The sequence below is a fragment of the Triturus cristatus genome, chromosome 3_2 (genome assembly GCF_964204655.1).
Source record: "Triturus cristatus chromosome 3_2, aTriCri1.1, whole genome shotgun sequence".
In the NCBI taxonomy this organism is placed as follows: domain Eukaryota; kingdom Metazoa; phylum Chordata; class Amphibia; order Caudata; family Salamandridae; genus Triturus; species Triturus cristatus.
The window spans coordinates 451,715,756-451,737,651 of NC_140584.1; the positions used below are offsets into that span (position 1 = coordinate 451,715,756).

The following is a 21,896-nucleotide window of genomic DNA, read 5'->3' on the forward strand; positions in this document are numbered from 1 at the left end:
ATCGGGCCCAAAGACCTTCTAGAACCAAAGCAGCAATGTCCGCTGAAGAAGCAGCGGATCCAGCCTCCACGTACGACTCTCCTCCCACAGCCTCCCCTAAATCCAAAATTCAAGTGATCACAGGCTTCAGAAGAGACTACCCCCACACTAAAATTACAAGACCCCCGCCCTCCCTCTCCACCATACCTAGGGCCCCATCTGGAAAGTATCCTAGCAAAATGCTCTCCATTAACTGCATGCTCATTAACTGTAGATCAGCCCCCAAGCATGCAATCGAATTAGCATAGGCCATCCTCTCTCAGGACTCAGACATTACGTTCATCACGGAGACGTGGTTAAATGAGATCTCTCCACCATGCTAGGATATGCTTGTGCCCCCAGGTTTTACCATCATCAACAAAGATAGAAAAGATCAACGAGGTGGAGGTGTAGCTATCATCCACAAGGACGACATCGACATCGTTGAAATGGACACCTGCAAGTATAGCTCCTTTGAATGTCTTTCTGTCAACATCAAGACTAAGGATAATATAACATTAGTCTGTCACCTTCTCTATCACCCACCAGGCACCACCCCCACATTTGGGGAACACTTATCCGACCTGATTGCCCATTGTGCACTCAAAGACACTAACAACCTAATCCTGGGTGATTTTAACCTACGCTGGAACGAAACCAACAACAAGCTAATTCAAACTCTAAACAACTCCTCTGTGACAATAATCTATCCCAACACTGCTCAGAAGAAACTCACAATAAAGGAGCAACCTTGGATGCCATCATCGCCCATCGAGATGCAATTACGATCGACAACATTCTACCAGTGGACTGGCCAGATCATCACACGATCTTATTCCACATCAACAAAAGAGTACTATCCCGGCCACCTGTACAAGACCCTCTCAAATGGTCCAGAAATGTCACCCAGATTCCCCTTGACGTCATGGAAGAAAGGCTAAATTTGCTCCTGCCCAGCGGCAATGACCTCCTCTCCACAACCGATCTCACCTCGCTCTATAACTCGAATATGGCAATCTTGCTTGACCAACTAGCACCCCTGAAATAAAAAAAAAAATCGAGCTATTCCATCCAGATCAAGGTTCGACTCAGACATCAATGAGGAAAGGAGACAATTAAGAGCCACAGAAAGACGCTGGAGGAACGATCCTACTACCATCCATTGCTATCAACTCAGAAAAGTCCGGAAGAAGTACAACAGTCATATCAAGAACAAAAAATCCACGTTTTTCCGCTCCGCACTGGATAGAGCAAAAAACAGAACCAATGAGCTCTTTAATATCATCAGACAACAAACCTCCAAACCCGATACGTCCCTAGGGCAGGCATCCAAAGAACTGTGCAACAACTTCGCCAACTTCTTCAATGATAAGATCTCCAAGATCGAGCGCTCACTGGTCACCAATAGCGCCCCCCTTTCCAATAGCAGCCCATCTGGGTTGATTGGTAGCGCTCCCTTACCCCTCACTAAACCCTGGTCACTCTTCCATCCCATCCCAGAAGAAGAGATAGTCAAACTGATCTCCACCTCCAAACCTTCATCTCACGTCCTAGACCCTCTACCCGCGCAACTCATCAAAAAGCTAAAACTCTCCGTAGCCCCACTCTGGTGCAAGATGATAAACAGCTCCCTAAAAAGCGGAATCGTTCCAGATTGCCTCAAAGTGGGACAAGTCATCCCATTGCTGAAAAAACCTGGCCTGGACACAACCGATTTGAAGAACTTCCGACCCGTCTCCAACCTTGCTCTTCTTTACAAAATCCTAGAAAGATGTGTACTCCAACAATTAACTCAACACTTGGACAATATCAACATCCTTGACTCCCATCAGTCTGGCTTCAGGAAAGGCTGCAGCACAGAAACCGCGATCCTCAACATAATCGATGATTTCCACAAATCACTTGACTCAGACCAATGTTGCCTCCTCATTCTCCTAGACCTATCGGCAGCATTCGACACAGTTGATCACATACTTCTCCTCAAGGCTCTGGAAGAAAGGGCCGGTCTAGACGAGGTGGTCCTCATATGGTTCTCCTCATTCCTACACAACTGCTCCCAGAGAATCAAAATCAAAAGCTTTGAGTCCGATCTTCACTCAGTCAATAGGGGAGTCCCCCAAGGGTCAGTGCTCTCCCCTCAACTCTTCAACATTTACATGGAACCCCTCACCACCCTATTCAGAAAAGCTAACATTCCACCTATATGCCAACGATACTCAAATTTAGTTGAAATCTCCTCTGCTAAAGACATTCAAAGACTCAATGACAAACTGTGGGAAGTGCAACTGTGGCTGTCAAGTAACCACTTAAAACTGAATCCGGACAAAACCGAACTACTCCTCATATCGAACAAAGAAGAGAACCCACAAATGGTCGAGTGGTTAAAAGCTATTGATGCACTCAATGGGAACCTCACCCTGGCCGACTCTGTTAAATCATTAGACATCACGCTAGACTCAAAACTGGACATGACCAAACACATTAAGATCTCGGCTAAAAGCGCCTTCCTCAACCTGAAGCTACTAAATAAAATAAAACCTTTCATTCCGCCCAAAGATCTCAAACAAGTCACCCAATCATTGGTGCTGTCAAGATTGGACTATGGAAACGCAGTCCTCTCGGGAATAGCTAAAACACATCTTGCGCCTCTGAAAACAACTCTCAACGCGGCTGCCAGAATGGTCACCGGAATAAAGAAATTTGATCACATCTCTCCTGCACTCAAAGAACTCAAGTGGCTACCGATAGAAAGGTAGGCGAACTTCAGAACAGCCTGCCTCACTCACAAAGCCCTACACACCGGCAAACCCGAATATCTGGCTGCCAAACTCAAAAAAGCAGGTCAGAACCTCAGGAGCTCTAACGCCCTACTACTCATCCCGCTGAAATTACGAAAACAAAAAACCGCGGCCAGGTCCTTCGCTGGAAATGCGCCCAAAATCTGGAACTCCATTCCCCCCCACATCAGAACTATCCCCTCCTTCGCTAAATTCAAAAGTCAGCTCAAAATCCTATTCCTCGATCGATCCCTAGCGAACAGATAGGAGAAGTCGGAGTGCTGAAGTTGACCCCTCACTCCTCTCTGATGCTGTGTCAACAAGACCCTGAAATGGAACTCTTCATCATTGACATTTTTTATATTCTTATTCAAAATGCCTCGCTTAATTGTATTATGTTTTGCTCTGTTTTGTTTTGCTTTGTAACTAATGTGAAGCGCTCCGATACCCTCCGGTCAGGCTAGCGCTATATAAAACTTCTAAATAAATAAGAGAGTGACATGGATCCAAATGGGAGCCAGATTTAATGGTACAAAGAAAGAATGTAGTGATGACTGATGTATGAGGGAAGCATTTCAATACATTAGTTGATCCATTATGGGAATTCAAAATGGGACACTTCTCTACTTGGTAACAGAATCATAGGTGAGGAGAATGTTAGCTATTTTTTAATTTTAAGAAAATTGAGCTAGACTGACAGGGGTTGGCAGAAGGCTGACTGGTGGACCTGCTACATGAAAAACTAATAAGTTCCTGAGCAATGTTAGGTGGCTGCTGAATTAGTGAGAGAGTTGGCATAATACATTTCTTGCATTATTTAATGTTCAGCATGTCCTGAAGGTAATACCTTTATAAGAGTTTTAGAAGCTGGAAAGGCAATTTCATGCTCAGGTTTCACAATGACACTTGGTTGTCAGCAGTTTACCAAAATGCTGAAGGATGAGTTTGTTCGGAACAAAGCGGTTTGAGGAAAGCAAGAGGCTCTAAGGCAGGAGTAGTACTTGTTGACACTAACATTTATACCATTTCCTAAAAGGAAAGAGGTAATAGTAACAGTTGTAAACAAGTCATGAGCAATGATTTAGAACGAGAATCTATAATCATAGACAATATGTAGGAGCCTGAAAAAGAAATGGCAGAATTAAAAAAGAAATGGTAAAAAGTAGTTCCTATGATGATCTGTCACGGCCATTGAAATTGGGTCAGATACAATGATCCGATTAAAGCAATTGACTATAGGGTTGATAAAATAACCAGGCAAATGTGTAGGATTCTGCGCCAATTGGATAAGGCCAAGTGTCACAAAACAAAGAAGTGCCAGAAAGATCAAGGGAGTTGATTCAGACTTCAAGGCCACCCAAAAAGCATTTACTTGGTAGCTCTCATAGGAACTCGGCGTTCAGCCTCGTTCCTCTGTATAGTTATGGAACTCCTAGCTGACTTGCACTAGCTGACTTGCAATCTTCTTATAATGTACAGGTGGGGGAACTTATATAAAATCTTGTGAGAACCAATATGGCATTATAGTAAATGTGCCCAAAGAGGAATTATCTGGGAAATGTGTGGTAACTGGGTGAACAGACACTTTTTTTAAGGATTCAAAATGATCCCTTTGCTTGACTACTAGTCTCATGATAGGAGTGATAATGACTCATACCCTCTGCCTGTTCTTGCACCAAAGCAGTCAGTGGGATGCCTACAACATGACAATACACATCTTGATTAATTTAACAACATAGCATCCAGAGGAAATATCCACAGAAATCCAAACCTTCTCACCACCATGTTGAATCAATAATAAGAATAGCAAAAATTGCACAAAATGCTTTTTTACTTTATTACTGTCTAGAATGCCATCATTCAATACAAAGATAGTAATACAGTTCTTCATAAAAAAGTTAATTTGGGATTTTGTTCAATAAGTATGTAAATGTTATCAATCTTATAACCAGATGGTCTGTAACAGTCACTTAAGATTCTGCCATCAGTGGTATATTGTGCAATATATGCATATTAGTGTGGCTTCACTTACAGTTTTTCTGCCTCTCTTCAAGGTATCACTTTTGTGCATTTCTAATTAGCGTATTGATGAGCTATTTCACTGCAGCACTTAATAAGAGTCTCTATACATACATAAGCACTTTACATTCTGAGGACTCCGTACTCAAGACTATGCACAAGAAAATACTTGTATTATTCTATTTCTTAAAATGGAGTCAATATAAAGGCAAGTATTGCACGACTACACAAAAACTGCGATAAATATCTTACCGGATGGTAAACATTTTTCTTTATGTAATTTCCTCCTCTCCCGGGTATAGTTCTGAGCAGGTGACGAAAAAAAGAGTACCGTTTTTAACTCCTTTAGAAAAACAATAAAAAAACACCATGTAAAACCAGTATTAGGTGGTACCTTGCATGGATAAAATGTGCTTCAAACAACCAGGACAACTCACTTGATTTATTTTTCTAAAAAACAATATATTAAAAAGATAAAAGTATAATTTCTCCCTCGTGCCAATTTGCAAGTTCTTTATGTTCAAAATATTTTATTGAGTTTTCATAATAAGCAATAAACAAAGACAATACAGAAAAAATATTATCGAAAGAAAAATACCTAATTACAATATAGAGATAACAAGAACATCAACTAAATTACAGTAGGTAACAACAGTAAATATATAGTCATTGAAAAATAAAAGGGGAGGGAAAGGAAACAGCTATAAAAATATAGCATTATCTATAAAATAGAGCTACTATAATGTGAATATTGGACTACTACAATAGCAATAAATAACTAGATATAAATATGTAATTAAGAAGATAAATATATATCAACAGGTTTCCAAAAAGAGTGATAAGAGTTAGAATTATGATTAATACCAGTCAAGGATAACTGAGCTCCTCTTCTGGTAAAAATAACCCATGACCACCAAGCATAAACTGACAATAGTGAAACATCTTTTCAACAGGATGTAATGGATTTTAAAGCAGCTGATAATAGAAAATTAAATATTTTACCTTTTAAGTCATTATGTTTTGCGAGAGAACAGCAGATTTGCAGATTAACATTTTGAATGACATATCATCATGAATATTAAATATTTTTTTTATAATATCCCAAACTTCAGTCCAAAATTTAAAAACTAAAGGACAATCAAAAAGCATATGTTGTAATGAACCAGGATGTAATTTACAGTGCCAACAAGTTGAAGAAGGAAGAAGTTTAGCTTGAAATAAAATGTAATGGAGTCCATAAATAGTTGTATAAAATATAAGAGTTAGTTTGATAAAGCGAAACAGGTAACCAACCAGAAATACTATTAAGCCAAATAGCTTTCCATGCATCAGTAGAAAAAGAGGTTGAAAGTTCATTATTCCAAAATACCAACATAATATTAATGTTGGTTCCCAGAGAAATAGATGGTTTTTTATACAAAATAGAAACACCATGAGATAAAGTGGAAACAGTTTGAATATAAATTGGTAAATCAGATTTAACATTAGAAGGAATATTGTGAGGAAGTAAATCTAAAATAGAATTACAAAAAAAATTATATTTGGAAAAGTCAGAAGGAGGTAAACTAAATTTTCTTTGTAAAGCTTCAAATGATATGAATGCAATATTGTAATAGACATCTTTAAGATAAAAAATACCAGCACTAATCCATGAATACCAGAAACTAACATTTCTATTGACTGGGCTATGCCATAATGACATATCATGACTGAAAGATTGAATCTAAATCATTAAAAAATTAGTTTAGTGGATCTTAAAATAACATATTTTTGAAAAAATTGTGATTTATCAGACATGGTTAACAAAGTGGGTAGTGGAAAAGTTTTTACTATTGATTTTTCAATAAGACGCCAAATAGAGGGATTAGTCAAAAAGGAATGGTTAAACCTTAGGGAACTTTGTTTTAAAATAAAAGCTTTATGGTAATGATAAAGTCAGGTAATGCAAAACCTGCATTACATTTGGGCATTTTACATTTTGTATAACTAATACGAGGTGACTTGTTATTCCAAAGAAATTTGGAGAGAAGTTTGTCAACATCTTTATAAAAACTTAATGAAAAGTGAGTAGGAATCATGGCAAGGGTGTAAAAGATTTTAGGAGCAATAGTCATTTTTATAGAGTCCATTCTACCCCACCATGAAAGGTGAAGTGAAGACCATTTGGATATTTTATCTTTAATATAATTTAAGATAAAGTCACAGTTCAGCGTTATTGTTGATTTTATGGATGAAGAGAACAGAATAACAAGATATTTCAATTTATCCTTTTGCCAAATAATTTCATTCATGAATATCATATCAGGAGTACAATAAATATTTAAAGGAAGAAATTTGGTTTTATTAGTATTTAACTTATATCCAGAAACTGTGAAATACAACAACATAATCTCCAATAGGGAAGGGAATGAGGATATAGGATCACTAATAAATAAAAGCACATCATCAGCATAAGCTAAGGTTTTAATAATAACATCCTTAATATTGATTCCTTTAATTTTATCACATTTTATTATGGAAGTAAGTAAAGATTCAATACCGATACCAAACAAAAGTGGGGAAAGGGGGCAACCTTGTCTTGTACCTCTAAAAAGAGAGAATTGGTTTGAAATTTGGCCATTGATAAATAAACGAGCAGTAGGAGTAGAGTATAAATCAGAAATCATGTGGATAAATATGTTACCAAAATTAAATGATAATAACATACGGAATAAAAATTAGCAGTGAATTTTATCAAAAGCTTTTTCAGCATCTAGGGGCCGATTCCGATCCGGGTCGGAAAGCACTCCGATCGAGTCGGATCCAGAATGTTTTCCGACCGAGCAGGACCCCTACAGTCCGACCGAGCGAGTACGATGCGCACGTATGCTGTCGGACTCAGTTCGGTCGGACTCCCATAGAAGTCAATGGGAGCCAGTCATACGACGTGTACATGCGCTCCCATTGACTGAATGGATACATCTCGAACAAGTGCGCCCCCTACAGTGGGTACGCGTTGGTGCCATCCGCACCGCACATGCCTGTGTTGGGGAGACCCATAGGTCTCCCCCTGTGTGCGAGTCGTACAGCTGCGGGTGTCGGGGCGTCCGACGCGGACCCCCGAAAACCGACTCCAGGAGCTTTTGCGAGCCGGACACTCCGGCTCGCACAGGCTGTCCGACGCCTGCATCGTACTGGCTCGGTTGTGAATCGTATCCATTGCACGCCACGGTTAGCTTACGACCGAGACGTACGGAGCAGTTTGGACCCCGAAAAAACTCGGTCGGTGAATTTCATGTAGCTCGCATCGTACTGGCTCGCTCGTATAGCTGTACGAGTCGGACGGAAAACACGTGTACGGCTCATAATTTTTCCGGCCGGTTCGCATTCGGTGCCATTCAGACCTGGATCGGAATCGGCCCCCTAATGTGAGAATTCCTGATGGTACAGTTAAAGTAGAACCTTGTTCAATAACATGTAGCAAAGTTCTTTTATTGTTGGCAGAGTATCTATTCTTCATAAAACAAGATTGATCTGGATTAATAATAGAATCTAACACAGGGGATAATCTAGAAGCAAGTATTTTGGCATATAATTTACAATCCTGGTTTACTAAAGAGATAGGATGATAATTTGAAACAAGTGTGGGGTCCTTATCAGGTCTGGGAAGTACAATAATTAAAGCCTCAGTAAAATAACCTGAGGTAATTGCAGTAGAACCAAAAAAGGTAAAAAGTTGAAATAAAAAAGGAGTAAGCTGTAATTGAAATTCTTTATAAAACTCAGCAGGAATACCATAGGGACCAGGGGACTTATTTGTTCTAAGAGATTTTATGGCTGATAGAATTTCATCTTGAGTAATGGATGAATCAAGCCCAATTGTATCTGATTTTGAAATCTTGGGTAAACCACATTTAGTAAAAAAAGAATCAATTAAAGAAACATCATTAAAATTTGGCTTGTCATAGAGAGTAGCGTAAAAATCCAAAAATTCATTAACAATATCATTTTGGGATAAAGCAATTTTACCATTAGGGCCATGAATTGAATTTATTTGAGTTTTATCTTTTTTAATGCGTAAATAACTAGCTAAAAGTTTTCTAGATATGTTGGCATTAAAACCAAATTTGGCTTCAGAATTTGAAATCTGAATGCCAGCTCTTCTGCTAAGGATTGAGTTAAACTCTTATCGAAGTTTTTGAAATTTGACTCTAAATTGAGGATCATTAGACGTAATAATAAAAAGTCTCTCAAATGTTGCAATTTGCTTTTCTAAATTTTTAATATTTGCATTAAAAGTTTTATTTTCATGGGCCATAAGAAAAATAGTAACACCTCTAATATAAGCTTCAAAAGCGTCCCATCTATTGACCATGGAAGTAGAACCTCCAGGGTTAAAAAGGAAATAATCATGAATAGCATTTAAGAGCATAGGTTTATTATGTTCATTAAGAACAATACCAGTATTCATTCGCCATCTAGATTGCGTTGTAAAAGTTTAATTTAAATTCAAAACAAAAGAAATCAAAGCATGATCCGAAATGTCAATATTACCAATAATAGGAGTAATCACAGAGTTAATTAGTTGCTTGGAAACTAATAGATAATCAAGCCTAGAATGAGAATTGTATGGGTTAGGAAAAAATGTAAAACTTTTTTCTGTAGGGTAGTGTAGTCGCCAAATATCAACTAGCTTTGTGGTTTGAATAAATGATTTGAAAGCAAAAAAAACTTTAGGAGGTCGAAATTTAATGAGAGATAACCTATCTAATAAGGGATCAGATATAATATTAAAATCACCTCCAAATATGAGAGGAACTTTGGCCAACTTTAGAACTTCAGTTGTAGGATTAGACCAAAAAGCAGGATCATCAGCAGTAGGACCATAAACATTTAGTAAAAACATTACTGAATCATGAACTTTAATTTTAACTATGACATATCTCCCATCAGTATCTAAATATTTACTCAAAATTTGGCAATGTCATTTTTTTGCAAAAAGAATAGCCACACCATTTTTTTTGCCAATTGCAGGAGAAGAGACAATATTATGAACCCACTTTTTTTTAATATAATCTAAGATTTTGTCATCTATATGAGCTTCCTGTATAAGACCTATATCCGCTTTGCAACTACCTAAATAATCTAAAATTATCGTACTCTTAACAGGATGATGTAAACCTTTAATATTTAATGAGACTACTTTAACATTATGAACATTAGCCATAATAGAAGAGAAAGAAAAAAAGATCAAGAAGAGGAGAAAGAAAGTAAGGAAAGAATATGAAAAATAGTAGCTCCAGAACAGGTGAAAAGGAAGGAGTAGGTAAAAGAATAATCAAACTAACATAGAAAAGACGACAACAAATAAACATTAATAACAAGAGTGAAACGCACACGCGCTTTACAAGCATGACCAAACCGTTGGGGCCCAGTGAGAAATCTATAATAAAATTAGTCAGAAATACATATTTAAAGCTGCGTTTAAGTAGCAGAACTATGCATAACCATAGAATGCTGCAAACGTTAGTCCAGGAACGATTTTAAACCTTCTGGGCATCAGACGAGCCGAGATAAATACAGACATACATAATAAAGCAATGCTCAAGTGTCAGAATCATGTGTATCCATAGAATGCTGTGATTGTTGGTCCAGAAACACTTTCAAATCCTCTGGACGTTGAAAGGACTTAGAAAAATTGTCTTTCCAAATGCTCATTGTTGAAGGGTCAAAAAGGCCATATTTAAAACCAAGACTTCTGAACTGAGGGCGAAGTTCAGAGAAATCCTTACGAGTCTTAACAGTGTCTTTGGCGAAGTCTTGGTGAATAAAAATATTATTGCCATTGACCATTAGGGAAGAAATATCTTGTGCTGCTTTCCTTATCAAAACCAAATGATGGTGACGTAAAACCTTAAAAATCATTTGTCTTAGATTAGTATGGCAAGGATTACGATGGGACGAAATCCTATGCGCTTTATCAAACTCAAATATCTCCGGGAATTTTATGTTTAAGAGACCAGGTAACAAATTCTCCAAATATAGTCTGCAATTGGAACCTTCCACATCTTCTGGCAAATTAAAAATACGCAAATTATATTGCCTATTACGATTTTCCATATCCAGAAGGAGAGCAGACAGAGGAGACATTTTTGCAACAAGTGGTGTAAAAGCATCCATTTTTACATTGTTGTCTTGAATTTTAATCGAATTGTCTGAAACTTTCATTAACATGCTAGCCATATCTTTGCGCAGGTGTTTAATTTCAGATGCTATAGTGTTAGTGTTAGCATGAAGTAATTGAAGTTCTTCAAGAATGAAATTTAAGGAAGGTTCACTGGATTCCACCACTTTAGATTTTATTGGAGGAGGAGAAATGTGTTGCTTCCTTTTATTATGAGGAGCTTGAACAATTTTATTATCCATGTTCTTATTGTGAAAGACAATGGTGCAAAAATAAGTAGACTGAATAAAAAGGAGAAAATTGTGGAAAAAATGCTTCAAAAGAAAGGCTGGTTCAGCCTCTAAAACAGGTTGTGGGAGTGGCTAGGCCAAAGCCAGGCCCTTTCCTGAGTAATCACTCCGCCCCCCTGACAAGAAATCTGGGCTGTACCTTGAAGCAGAGCATGGAAGGAGAAAACACCACCTCCGATGTCCAGAATACTGTGAAAACCAGCCACAGCAGCAGGTGAGGCTTCAGAACGCAGTAGCAAGCATTTCCAGTAAATTTCTGACTGGAAATAAGTATTTAATCGTCACAAATGGGCGATTCCAGCACAGAGCTCACCGGGGGAAAGCCATTTTGAATCGCGCGCTCGCGCATCTCCTGCAAGTTCTGATAGGGATTAAAATGACATCCTAACATAACCACTGGGGTGAGGAGTTAGCCTAACGGATAGGGCGATCGACCTTGAATATGGGGAACTGGGTTTGAGTCTCGGCAATGACGCAGAACATCCTGTGATTCTGGGCAAATCACTTAATCTCCCCGTGCCTAACAAAAATGAATGTGTCCTCATGTAGTGCAACTGGTGCTATGTATAGAGCTCTGATACCCGATTCGGGTCAAGTTCGCATTATATAAAACTCTCTAAAATAAAATAACAACTGCCACAGACAAACCGTAAAATTAAAAAAAAAGAATGAAACTCTAAGAACTTATTTCATGATACTCTTCTCACAGATTAAAATGATTTTATAGACGAACAACAGACATTGCATAGTTGTTGGTATGTCATTTTCTCTTGCCCTTTTAATATGAAAAAAAAAAATTGTGATTTGGCGAGTAAATGAGTGAGTGACTTAAATCGGTCATCATAAAGTCCATGTCCACTGCACCGAGACTCCTGAAACAATACACATTACATCCTCAGTTGCAAGTGAATTAGTGTCAGGCTGTTAGTGAGTTGGCAGTGTTTTACTTCAAGAGAAATCATAACCCACGTCTGAAAAGCATTTTCCCACTTTCATATTACATTACAATTTTAAAAAGCTTCTTTTTTTGTATACAATTTGAAAATATTGTGGCTCAATCTTGCTCGTGTATATAGTTATTTGAGCAGCAATTGGTATGGATTCATACTGCCAATTCATCAAAATGTATTGTAATGTAAATGCTGTTTACCTTGTACTTTATCAGATTTTACTTAAATAATATGCACTGTTCAATTGCCTAATTTAGGTGTCTAATGGTCGCTTGAATTTATACACATGCACAGTTTATTTAACTAAGAGGAGCTTCTACTGGTGTGATTCACATTGGCATGAGGGTTTGCCACTGTCTCATAACATGTCTGCCTCTTGCAAATGAGTGAAGAAAGTGAAAGGGAGTCAGAGGTGCCTGAACAGTTTGGAAGATGTGCCCAACCAAAGACGGGATGATTTTAAAATAAATTGGTAGCTTTCTCCTAAATCAAAAATTTCTTGAATTTTGAATGATTCTGCTAAAAAAGTGTTCACATCTTCCTTAGGTGTTTACATCTATTTTCTTTTTATAAACTACATACTTGGTAACGACGGAAGAGCATTTTTATAAAAACTTAAACTAAAACCATTTAGGTACGTTTTGTCTTTTTATTTTATTTGTATTTAAGTTGTATAATTTTGAGAATGCTCAATTTAGTTTCATCTTATTTTTTTATCTTATTTTTTGTTTTAAATATTAAAAACTGCAGGCCAATAACTCTATCTATCTCTCAAACATTGGAATTATTAATTAAAAAATAACAACTGGAAAATAGATGCAAGAGGCATAATACTCGATCTACGGTTTTCATCATCACAGCCGGAGGTGATCATTGAAAGACATCATAGCAAAATAAGTAAGCAACTCCACACTTGATTCTCTTCGTGTTGTGCTCACTTACTTCGAATACCATCTGCACAGCCTCCGTAACAGACCACCCTCAACCAGAATGCAAGAGTAAAATGTTTTAATATAATGAACCCAAGTATGCCTGGATTAGTTTGACAATGTGCGGTGATGTCATATGATTAGATGACTGTCAGAAGTCACATATGTCATACAGAGTGTTGGCAGACTTCTGATGTTCAATGTTCTGAGATTGTCAGTTACCACCTGTGCCTAAGCCATACCAGGGACGGCTCCCAATAAACCTCTGCCAACAACTCTACTCTGCCACTTCATCTCTTCACTGGCGACAGAAGATGGGATTTGGAACTACAATTCAATTCACTGCATTTCTACTTTAATGTGAGTTCCGATTTCCTCTTCTTACTGTTCCCACCGGAATCAACCTTCTCTCTACAAGTCAACAGTGAGTATTTTTTTTTATCAATTATCAAGGCACTTGCATTTGGGATCGTTTTTACACAGAGAGCCGTACTCTTTCAAGCCCGAGAACACTGCTTCATTGAATTTTACAGCGTTTTCACCGTTATTTTCCGTGTACTCATACGCATTTGCATTCGCATTGCACTGGGAGGAAAAATAGACTTCACTTCTATTCACGGAGAAATCACACAGAGCTACACGCATTTGCGTTCGCACCGCACTCAGAGGAAATATAAACTTTACTTGAATCTTACCGAGCCAAACTGCGAGACGCTCTCGCGCTTTGCTTTGCTCGAGCCATCTCCACGCTCTTAAAGCCTTCAAGCGCACGACTCAGCTCTCACTGGCTCGTGGGTCCGTCATTGTTTTCTTCCTCCACTGCCTTCAAGTCCTGTGACGTACTGCGCATCAACACTGAACGTCTACACACGCTTATACGGTGGAGCGCAGCGTACAACGTCAAAGCTACGAGAGCTGTTTGTCTCGTTTTGCACTGATGCGCAAAGCATTTGCGTGTCAATTTCATCTTCGTGTAACAACTTTCACATTGTGCTGACGCGCACAGCATTTACATATCAAATTCCAAGATCTCTGCAGCTTTTCAAACCAGAGCGTTGGAGTCATTTTGTATTACGCTGACACGCACAGCTTTTGCGTGTCAATTCATATTATTAACAAATTCGCTGACACGCTCAGCCTTTATTTCACGAGTTACTTACACTATATTAATGCACATAGTGTTTGCGTGTCGATGTCTACAATTTCGCTGATATGCACAGCTTTTGAACAAAAAGTTAATTTTAGCACAAAGTTTCTTCTTAATCACAGAATTGTCGTTGGATTTATTTCCTTTCTTTTTCGTTTCTTTGTCTCTACCTCTTTACACTTTTGTTAATAAAGAGAGCTAGTACAGGTATCCTTACATTGACACATACAGTGTAATCTATTTCATTTTAAATTAACCCTATACTGCCATTTTGTGGAATACTCCACAATCAGTATATTACATTCAAAAAGAACATCCTTAAGCAGAATTACAGCACTTTCATTCATAGCCTCATTCACTTTTTTTTACATCTCAAATCTCCATAAATGTTTTTAAATTTATTATCTTTATCTCTTTTCTTTTTCTTTTCCCTTCTCTTTCTCTTCCTTTTCTAAGCACATTCACTGACATGCAGAGTGTCACTCCTCCTGCACCATTTTTACAAGAACCTCCACTTGAATGGAAGTTATGGATCAGATCTTTCAAAGCATATCTCGGCGCAATAGATGGACAGAGATTCAGGCCTGAAAGGAAGAAAAACTTGATGTACTACCATCTAGGAGTTGAGGGTCAAAACGTCTTCGATCATCTACCCGACTTTGAACCACCTGAGGGTCATGATCCTGATGAGTTTGAGATAGCAGTAATGCAATTGGATAAGTACTTTGCTAAAACAAAAAACATCGTCGTACATAGATACAACTTTTTCACCAGAGCGCAAAAATCCAATTAAAGCATAAACACCTTTATTACTGCATTAAATGTCCTTGCTGCAAAATGTGAATTTGATAATTTTACATCTCAACTTATAAGGGATCAACTTGTTGCACGCTGTTATTGCAAAAAAGTACAACAAAAATTACTCACCTGCAAAGATCCCGAACTTGATGAAGCAGTAGATATCGCTAAAAGCATTGAAAGATCTATGGAGGATGCAAAGCAACTTGAATCTGCATTATCAAATTCCACTATTTCTGACGCCGTCAATTCTAAACCTTCTTTTCCTCCTGCTTCTTTTTCGAATTCTACGAGAAGATCCACCATACTTAGGGGTGGAAGAAACTTTACGCCAAACAGAGGAGGAAAAACATTTACACCTAACAGACAATTCAATTATAAATTAAGTTGCTATAGATGTGGGTCATCCATGCATGTATCCTCCTTCAAAAATTGTCCTGCTATTAACCAACAATGCAGTAAATGTGGGAAAATAGGGCATTTTGCAAATGTTTGTATGGGAGGTAAAAGAGGCAATGTAAGATGTGTACTCAATGATTCTGATTGTGTACTCAATGACTCTGATAGTCAATTCAGTGAGGATGTCACTAATCAAGAATATCTCATAGTAGTTAAGAATTGTTCAGACAACTGTGTTACACAATATATTCCTGATCCAGAAGTTGAAGTTTTCATTGATAATAATCATATTCAACTTCTTGTCGACACGCGTGCACGCATCACCATAGTATCACAAGATAAATACCTCAAGCTTTGGTTCAACAAAAATGTACTACCTCCTGACATACTGACAGTGGCTTTTGAGGGTAGCAAAATTGACTTACTAGGATACTTTTGGGCAAAAATCAGTGTTTTCAATATAACCATCAATGGTAAAGTGTACGTAGCCAAACGGGGCATCAATGTTCTTGGTCTCATACATCAAGCTGAATTTGGTCTTACCATCAAACCTGGTCTGCCAAATCCGGTTTTCATTGATCATCAAGATCATCATAATCTAGTTAAGAATATTAGCTCTACGTCAGACACCCAATTAGTCACTTCTTGGGAAAATAACTATGCGAAAATTTTTGAAGATCGTCTAGGCAAGATTACTGATTTTCAACATTTTATCAAGATCAAAGAAGGTACCATACCAATTAAACATAGACTTCACAATGTCCCTTTAAGTATTAGAAGTGATCTTTCTAAGCATTTATAATCCTTATGTGAGCAAGGCATAATAGAGAAAGTTGAGTCCACCCTTTGGCTTTCTCCCATTGTTTTGGCAAAAAAGAGATCTGGGGATTTGAGGATGTGTGTTGATTTGAGGAGCCTCAACGAAGCTATTTGGGTCGATGGTTTTTCCCTTCCGCGTATTGAAGAACTCATCGCAAGAGTAGGGTCCTCTTCCTGGTTCACAAAACTTGATCTTAAAGCTGCTTACCATCAAGTTGAATTACATCCTCAGTCCCGACATCTCACAGCTTTTGTCACTCCAGATGGTGTCTTTCAGTTTTGTCGTCTCCCCTTTGGTCTTGCATCGGCAGCAGCCGTATTCCAAAGATTAATGACCGAAATGTTCAAACATAATCTAAACGTAGTAGTTTTTCAAGACAACATTCTCATTTTTACTCAAAACGAAGCTGAACATGATGCTGTCATTGACCAAGTGTTAACAAATAGAGGTGTCACCTTGCAAAAGAGTAAATGCATTTTCAAAGTAAGGGAGATTGAGTTTCTAGGCCACGTAATCTCTGAACATGGCATCAAACCCAGACCAGGTCTTATAAAAAGTATAGTCGATGCTCCTCCTCCTCAGAACAAAGAACAACTAATGTCATTTCTAGGTCTTTGTGAGTTCTATTCAAAGTTTATGAAAGACTTTACCAAGACCACAGAGTGTTTTAGAGCTCTGCTTAAGAAAGGTGCAAACTATGTATGGTCTGACGAATGTCAAAAAGGTTTTCAATCTATCAAAAATCATATAGTTCAAGCGCCTGCTCTACAAGCGTTCATAGAAGGAAATCAAACAGTAATTACTGTTGATGCCTCTGAGTATGGTCTAGGTGCTATTCTCTCACAATATGCTAATGGGAAGGAATACACAGTCGGATTTGCCTCCAGAACTCTCCGTCCGGTTGAACGGAAGTACTCTGTAATTGAAAAGGAGCTCCTAGCTTGTGTTTGGCGTGTAGAAAAATTCAAACCTTATATATGGGGTAGATCTTTTATCCTCAAGACTGACCATCGCCCCCTTGTAGACATCCTCTCCGGTAAAAATGACAAACGTACCACTGCACGCATAGCACGCCTGTCCTCGAAACTTATTGAATATACCTTTACTGTTGAATACATTCCTGGAGGAAATAATTGCAGAGCAGACTGTTTATCGAGACTTCCCATTTCAGATTCGGATGATCAAGAATGGGAAAGTGAGGTCGAGGAGTGTTTTGTAGCACTCATCAGTCAGGAAAATTTATTTTTTGCAGAGGAAGATTGGATCATACAAATTGACAAAGATCCTATCCTCAAGGAGGTTGCATCTTTAATAAAGAAAGGGTGGCCAAAAGAGAAGTGTTTGTCACCTGAACTTCAAAAGTTCTGGAAAGTTAGTGATGAACTTTCAGTAGAAGGTGGAAAAATAGTTAGGGGTGATAAACTTGTTCCTCCTAATCTCTATTGTGAGAAAATTATTCTAGCCGCGCATTCTGGTCATCTTGGGTCAACTATTACAAAAAGGAAAGTTAGAAATGATTTCTGGTGGCCCAGAATGGACACTCAAATAGATAGTATGGTTAAGAATTGTTCACGTTGTAACACTAGTGACAAAGTGTTAGTACTTGAAGGTACTATTGAATCTCCTGTTCTCCCTCCCGGCAGAGCCTGGCAAAAAATCGATATGGACTTTCTCGGTCCATTTCATGTTCTTCCTTCTAGTTTAAGATATTTCTTAGTTCTAATTGACCATCTATCTAGATGGGTCAAAGTTGAACCTATCTCTGTACCAAATTCAAAAAGTGTCATTAACTGTTTGAACACCATCTTCACAAGGGAAGTGTATTCAGAAGAAATTCTCACTGATAATGGTGTGCAATTTGTGTCACATGAAATGACTTCATTTTTGCGTTCCTGTGGCATAAAGCACACCAGAACTCCACTCTATCATCCGCAAAGTAATGGCACAACAGAAAGGTTTAATAGAGACGTGGTAGAATGTGTACAGGCAGCCTTTAGATCTACATTTTGTGTTTTTCAAGCTGTTAAAGATCTTGTTTGGTCATATCGCACCACACCTCATGTTGCAACGAACTTTTCTCCGTTTGAACTTATGCGGGGCAGGAAAGCGTCTTGTCAAGTGTACCCTTTTTGGATGGTAACATCTTTTCATCAGGGCAGTGATATGAAATGTCTATGGGAATTTGCATGGAAAAGATCAAGTGAAGTCTGTTCTAAATCTTGTGAATCTTCAACTAGAAAAGATCCTCACAGACTATGTATTGGAGATTGGGTTAGAGTCAAAAATCCAGTTTCAGTGAGGAAAGGGTTTTCCAAATTTCTTGAGTCACAACAAATCATAGACATACGAAAGAATGCTGTTAAGTTGTCAAATGGTAGCTGGTGGAGCAGTTCTCGTATTGCAAAGTATCCTTCATTCTTTCCTAACACCAGTGAATGCAATCAAAATGTTTCAGGAGGGGATGGTATCAGGAAAAGAACTAGAATTTGTTCTAGACCTCGAAATCTACAAGACTATGTTTAATCCTTAATACTTGTTTAAGAATGTGTTACTTTCTTAGTCCTCATGTTCCAGTTGTTCTCCTTATGTTTCCCTAGGGTTTTTTTTATTTAAAGGGGGGAAGTGTGGTGATGTCATATGATTAGATGATGACAGATTAGTGTTGTGCTCACTTACTTCGAATACCATCTGCACAGCCTCCATAACAGACCACCCTCAACCAGAATGCAAGAGTAAAATGTTTTAATATAATGAACCCAAGTATGCCTGGATTAGTTTGACAATGTGCGGTGATGTCATATGATTAGATGACTGTCAGAACTCACATATGTCATCCAGAGTGTTGGCAGACTTCTGATGTTCAATGTTGTGAGATTGTCAGTTACCACCTGTGCCTAAGCCATACCAGGGACGGCTCTCTGTATCTCCCAATAAACCTCTGCCAAACTCTACTCTGCCTCCTCATCTCTTCACAATGCCCTTACCTCACTGGAACAATTCCAGGAATGTCTGCACTCATACACCCACACCCCTAAACAAGAATGAGAAAAGTACCCTATCTTTATCAACTCTCACTAGCTCTCTTTCTCAGTATCTGCTGAAGGATAGCTAGATGCATCCCCAGTGCCTAATTTGAGCTGGTGCTTCTTAGTGAGGGCCATACCGGGAACTCATAGCAGCCCTGGCAAATGTTGTCAGACCAGCCCCAATACAGTGCATTGCAAGCAAGAACAGCGAGCAAGTCTGACCACAACAAGGGAGGTTTTGGGTTTGGGGGGGTCATTTGGGAAACAAAGGCAAAATGGTTAATTCTACAACAAATTTTTCATTATATGTTCAATTCTGTTCACTTTTAAAGCATAGTAAATGATGATGTTACAGTGCACCAGGATGCGACAATCCTTGTTGGGGCTCTTCAATAATTCCCTCACTATCCCCCTCCAACAGTGCGTCTCTTCTCTCTATAGCCCTTCTCTCACATGCATTTAATTTGCTTCATATCGGCTCTCGTACCAGCGTGGGATGTCGGAGCACTTTGCATCAAACACACATAGACAATGTACCATACGTGTAAATATCAGTGTATAGAAAATGTTCTACAAGACAAAGGGACTACAAGGTGTAGGTTTCACATGTTATTCATACTGGCAGGTATTTTTTAAAAGTGCTTGGGCTGCAGAAGCACAAATGCAGGATTCAGAACATAACACAGTGGTTAGGGTTGGCTTTACTAATTAGAATTTTTGAACTTGCCCCTCTCTGCGGGGTCACCCCCAAACATTTTGCCTCCTATTTTTTTGCTGAATTCCTTTTTGTTGACTTAGGACTCTGTGCTTTTTTCCACTGTTAACCAGTTCTAAAGTGCTTATGTTCACTCCCTAAAACATGGTAGAATTGATTTACAATGATGGGCATATTTAATTTATTTATAAGCCCCTTGTAAAGAGGTATACCATGAATTGAGGGCCTGTAAATTAAATGCTATAAAATGGGCATGCAGTACTCAATATGCCACCCACTTATGTAGTCCCTTAAAACAAGTCCCAGGTCTGTCATTGCAGCCTGGGTGAATTTTTAAACTGCCAATTCAGCTTGGGGAAAAAACGTCGCCAAGCCTTTTATTACATATTTATCACCCCTAAGGAAGGCCCTAGGTAACGCATAGGGCAGGGTGCTTTGAAATTAAAAGGTTGGACATGTATTTTTAAGATTTACATGTCCTCGTAGTGAAAAACTCCAGAAATTGTTTTTCACTGCTGCGAGGCGTACCTTTCCCATAGGATAACATTGGGTTGCCTTATTACATTTAATAATTGCTAATGTTTGATTGGGAACAGGTAAATGTTTCAAGTTTGGTGTTTAAGAAATTGTAATTAAAAATCCTCTTTAATAGTAAAGTCGGGTTTTAATTTTCAGTTTTGAAAATGCCACTTTTAGAAAGTGAACAATGAAAATCCCAGATGAGTATCTGGAAATACCACGTGTCACTCAAAAGTGTACTAAATATTGTCAAAAATTCATCAAATATATCTAATAATCACAAATCAATAACAGTCCTCCAACCTCTGTTCGCTGAATCACATTTTGAAAAACAAATCTTCAAGTCATGCAGTAAATGATGATCTGCTTTATTCTCGATAGTCGCAGTTAACGTTCAGTCAAAGAACCAAATAATATTGCTTATATTCAGCTTGTGAAATTCACAGTCTTCAAAAATCCCAATGCATTTTGGGCTTCAAACATAAGCCCTTCGTCAGGGGAATCTGCAATATATAAATAAACTGGGTCTAATAACCTATATGCAGCAACGTGTGATTAAGCATCAAGCGGTCTCACAAGAGTGCGGATAGAACTGGTCACCCAATTAGATCAAAGTGCCACACAGAAAGATTTGTGAATAACGAAAAGAGAATAAAACCCAAAACGAAAACAAAGGGAAAGAAAGAATGAGGAAAATAAACAGGATATGAAATGAATACCCAAATGTGTGTCACAATCGTGACAAAACCACCAGAGATGGAAAACTAATGCCTCCACATGCCAGATATGAAATCAGAAAATACCGTCAATAGACTGAAGCAATAAAGCTAATCATACCTCTAGGCGCTAGAGTGAACACACTCAGGATGCAAGAATGAACCAACGTGTGTATGTGTAGAAGTAAATAATGTCACGCTATTTACCAAAGGTGAGTCGTCCTCTGCCAAAAAGAAGGACAATGCATGAGTGTATAAAGGTATACTTGGTGTAACAAAATCAACATACCAAGAGGCAAGGGTGGAGCTTACCAGGGGTGGACTTTTCACTGAATCAACCAAAATAGCGTGGTGCAAAAATACAAGATCTGTAATAATGATGAAATTCTACGTAAACGTAATGTCCATGAGTGTTCGATAAGCAAGCACTCTCTTTAAAAATAACACTTACCAAAGACAAAATGGATTCGGACTCAAAGCAGCTTCAATGAAGACCGCCGGTTCCAGCAACTTAGCTCACGTGTCTCGTGCGTATAAAAACGTGCTGGTGAACAAGCATGGACATAGAAATGGGACAATGGTAACGGAGAGCTGTCCCAAAAGTCCGCCA

General features: G+C 38.4%; 1 protein-coding gene across 1 annotated transcript in view; it reads right to left on the reverse strand.

The window, feature by feature from the left end:
* Nucleotides 1–21,896, reverse strand: part of OTOG (otogelin) — a 1,045,291-nt gene that overhangs the window by 958,720 nt on the left and 64,675 nt on the right. Inside the window, exon 4 of the mRNA XM_085647044.1 lies at nucleotides 5,067–5,157. Within this exon, the coding sequence (XP_085503170.1) occupies nucleotides 5,067–5,157 (91 nt within the window). The remainder of the gene's footprint in view (nucleotides 1–5,066; nucleotides 5,158–21,896) is intronic.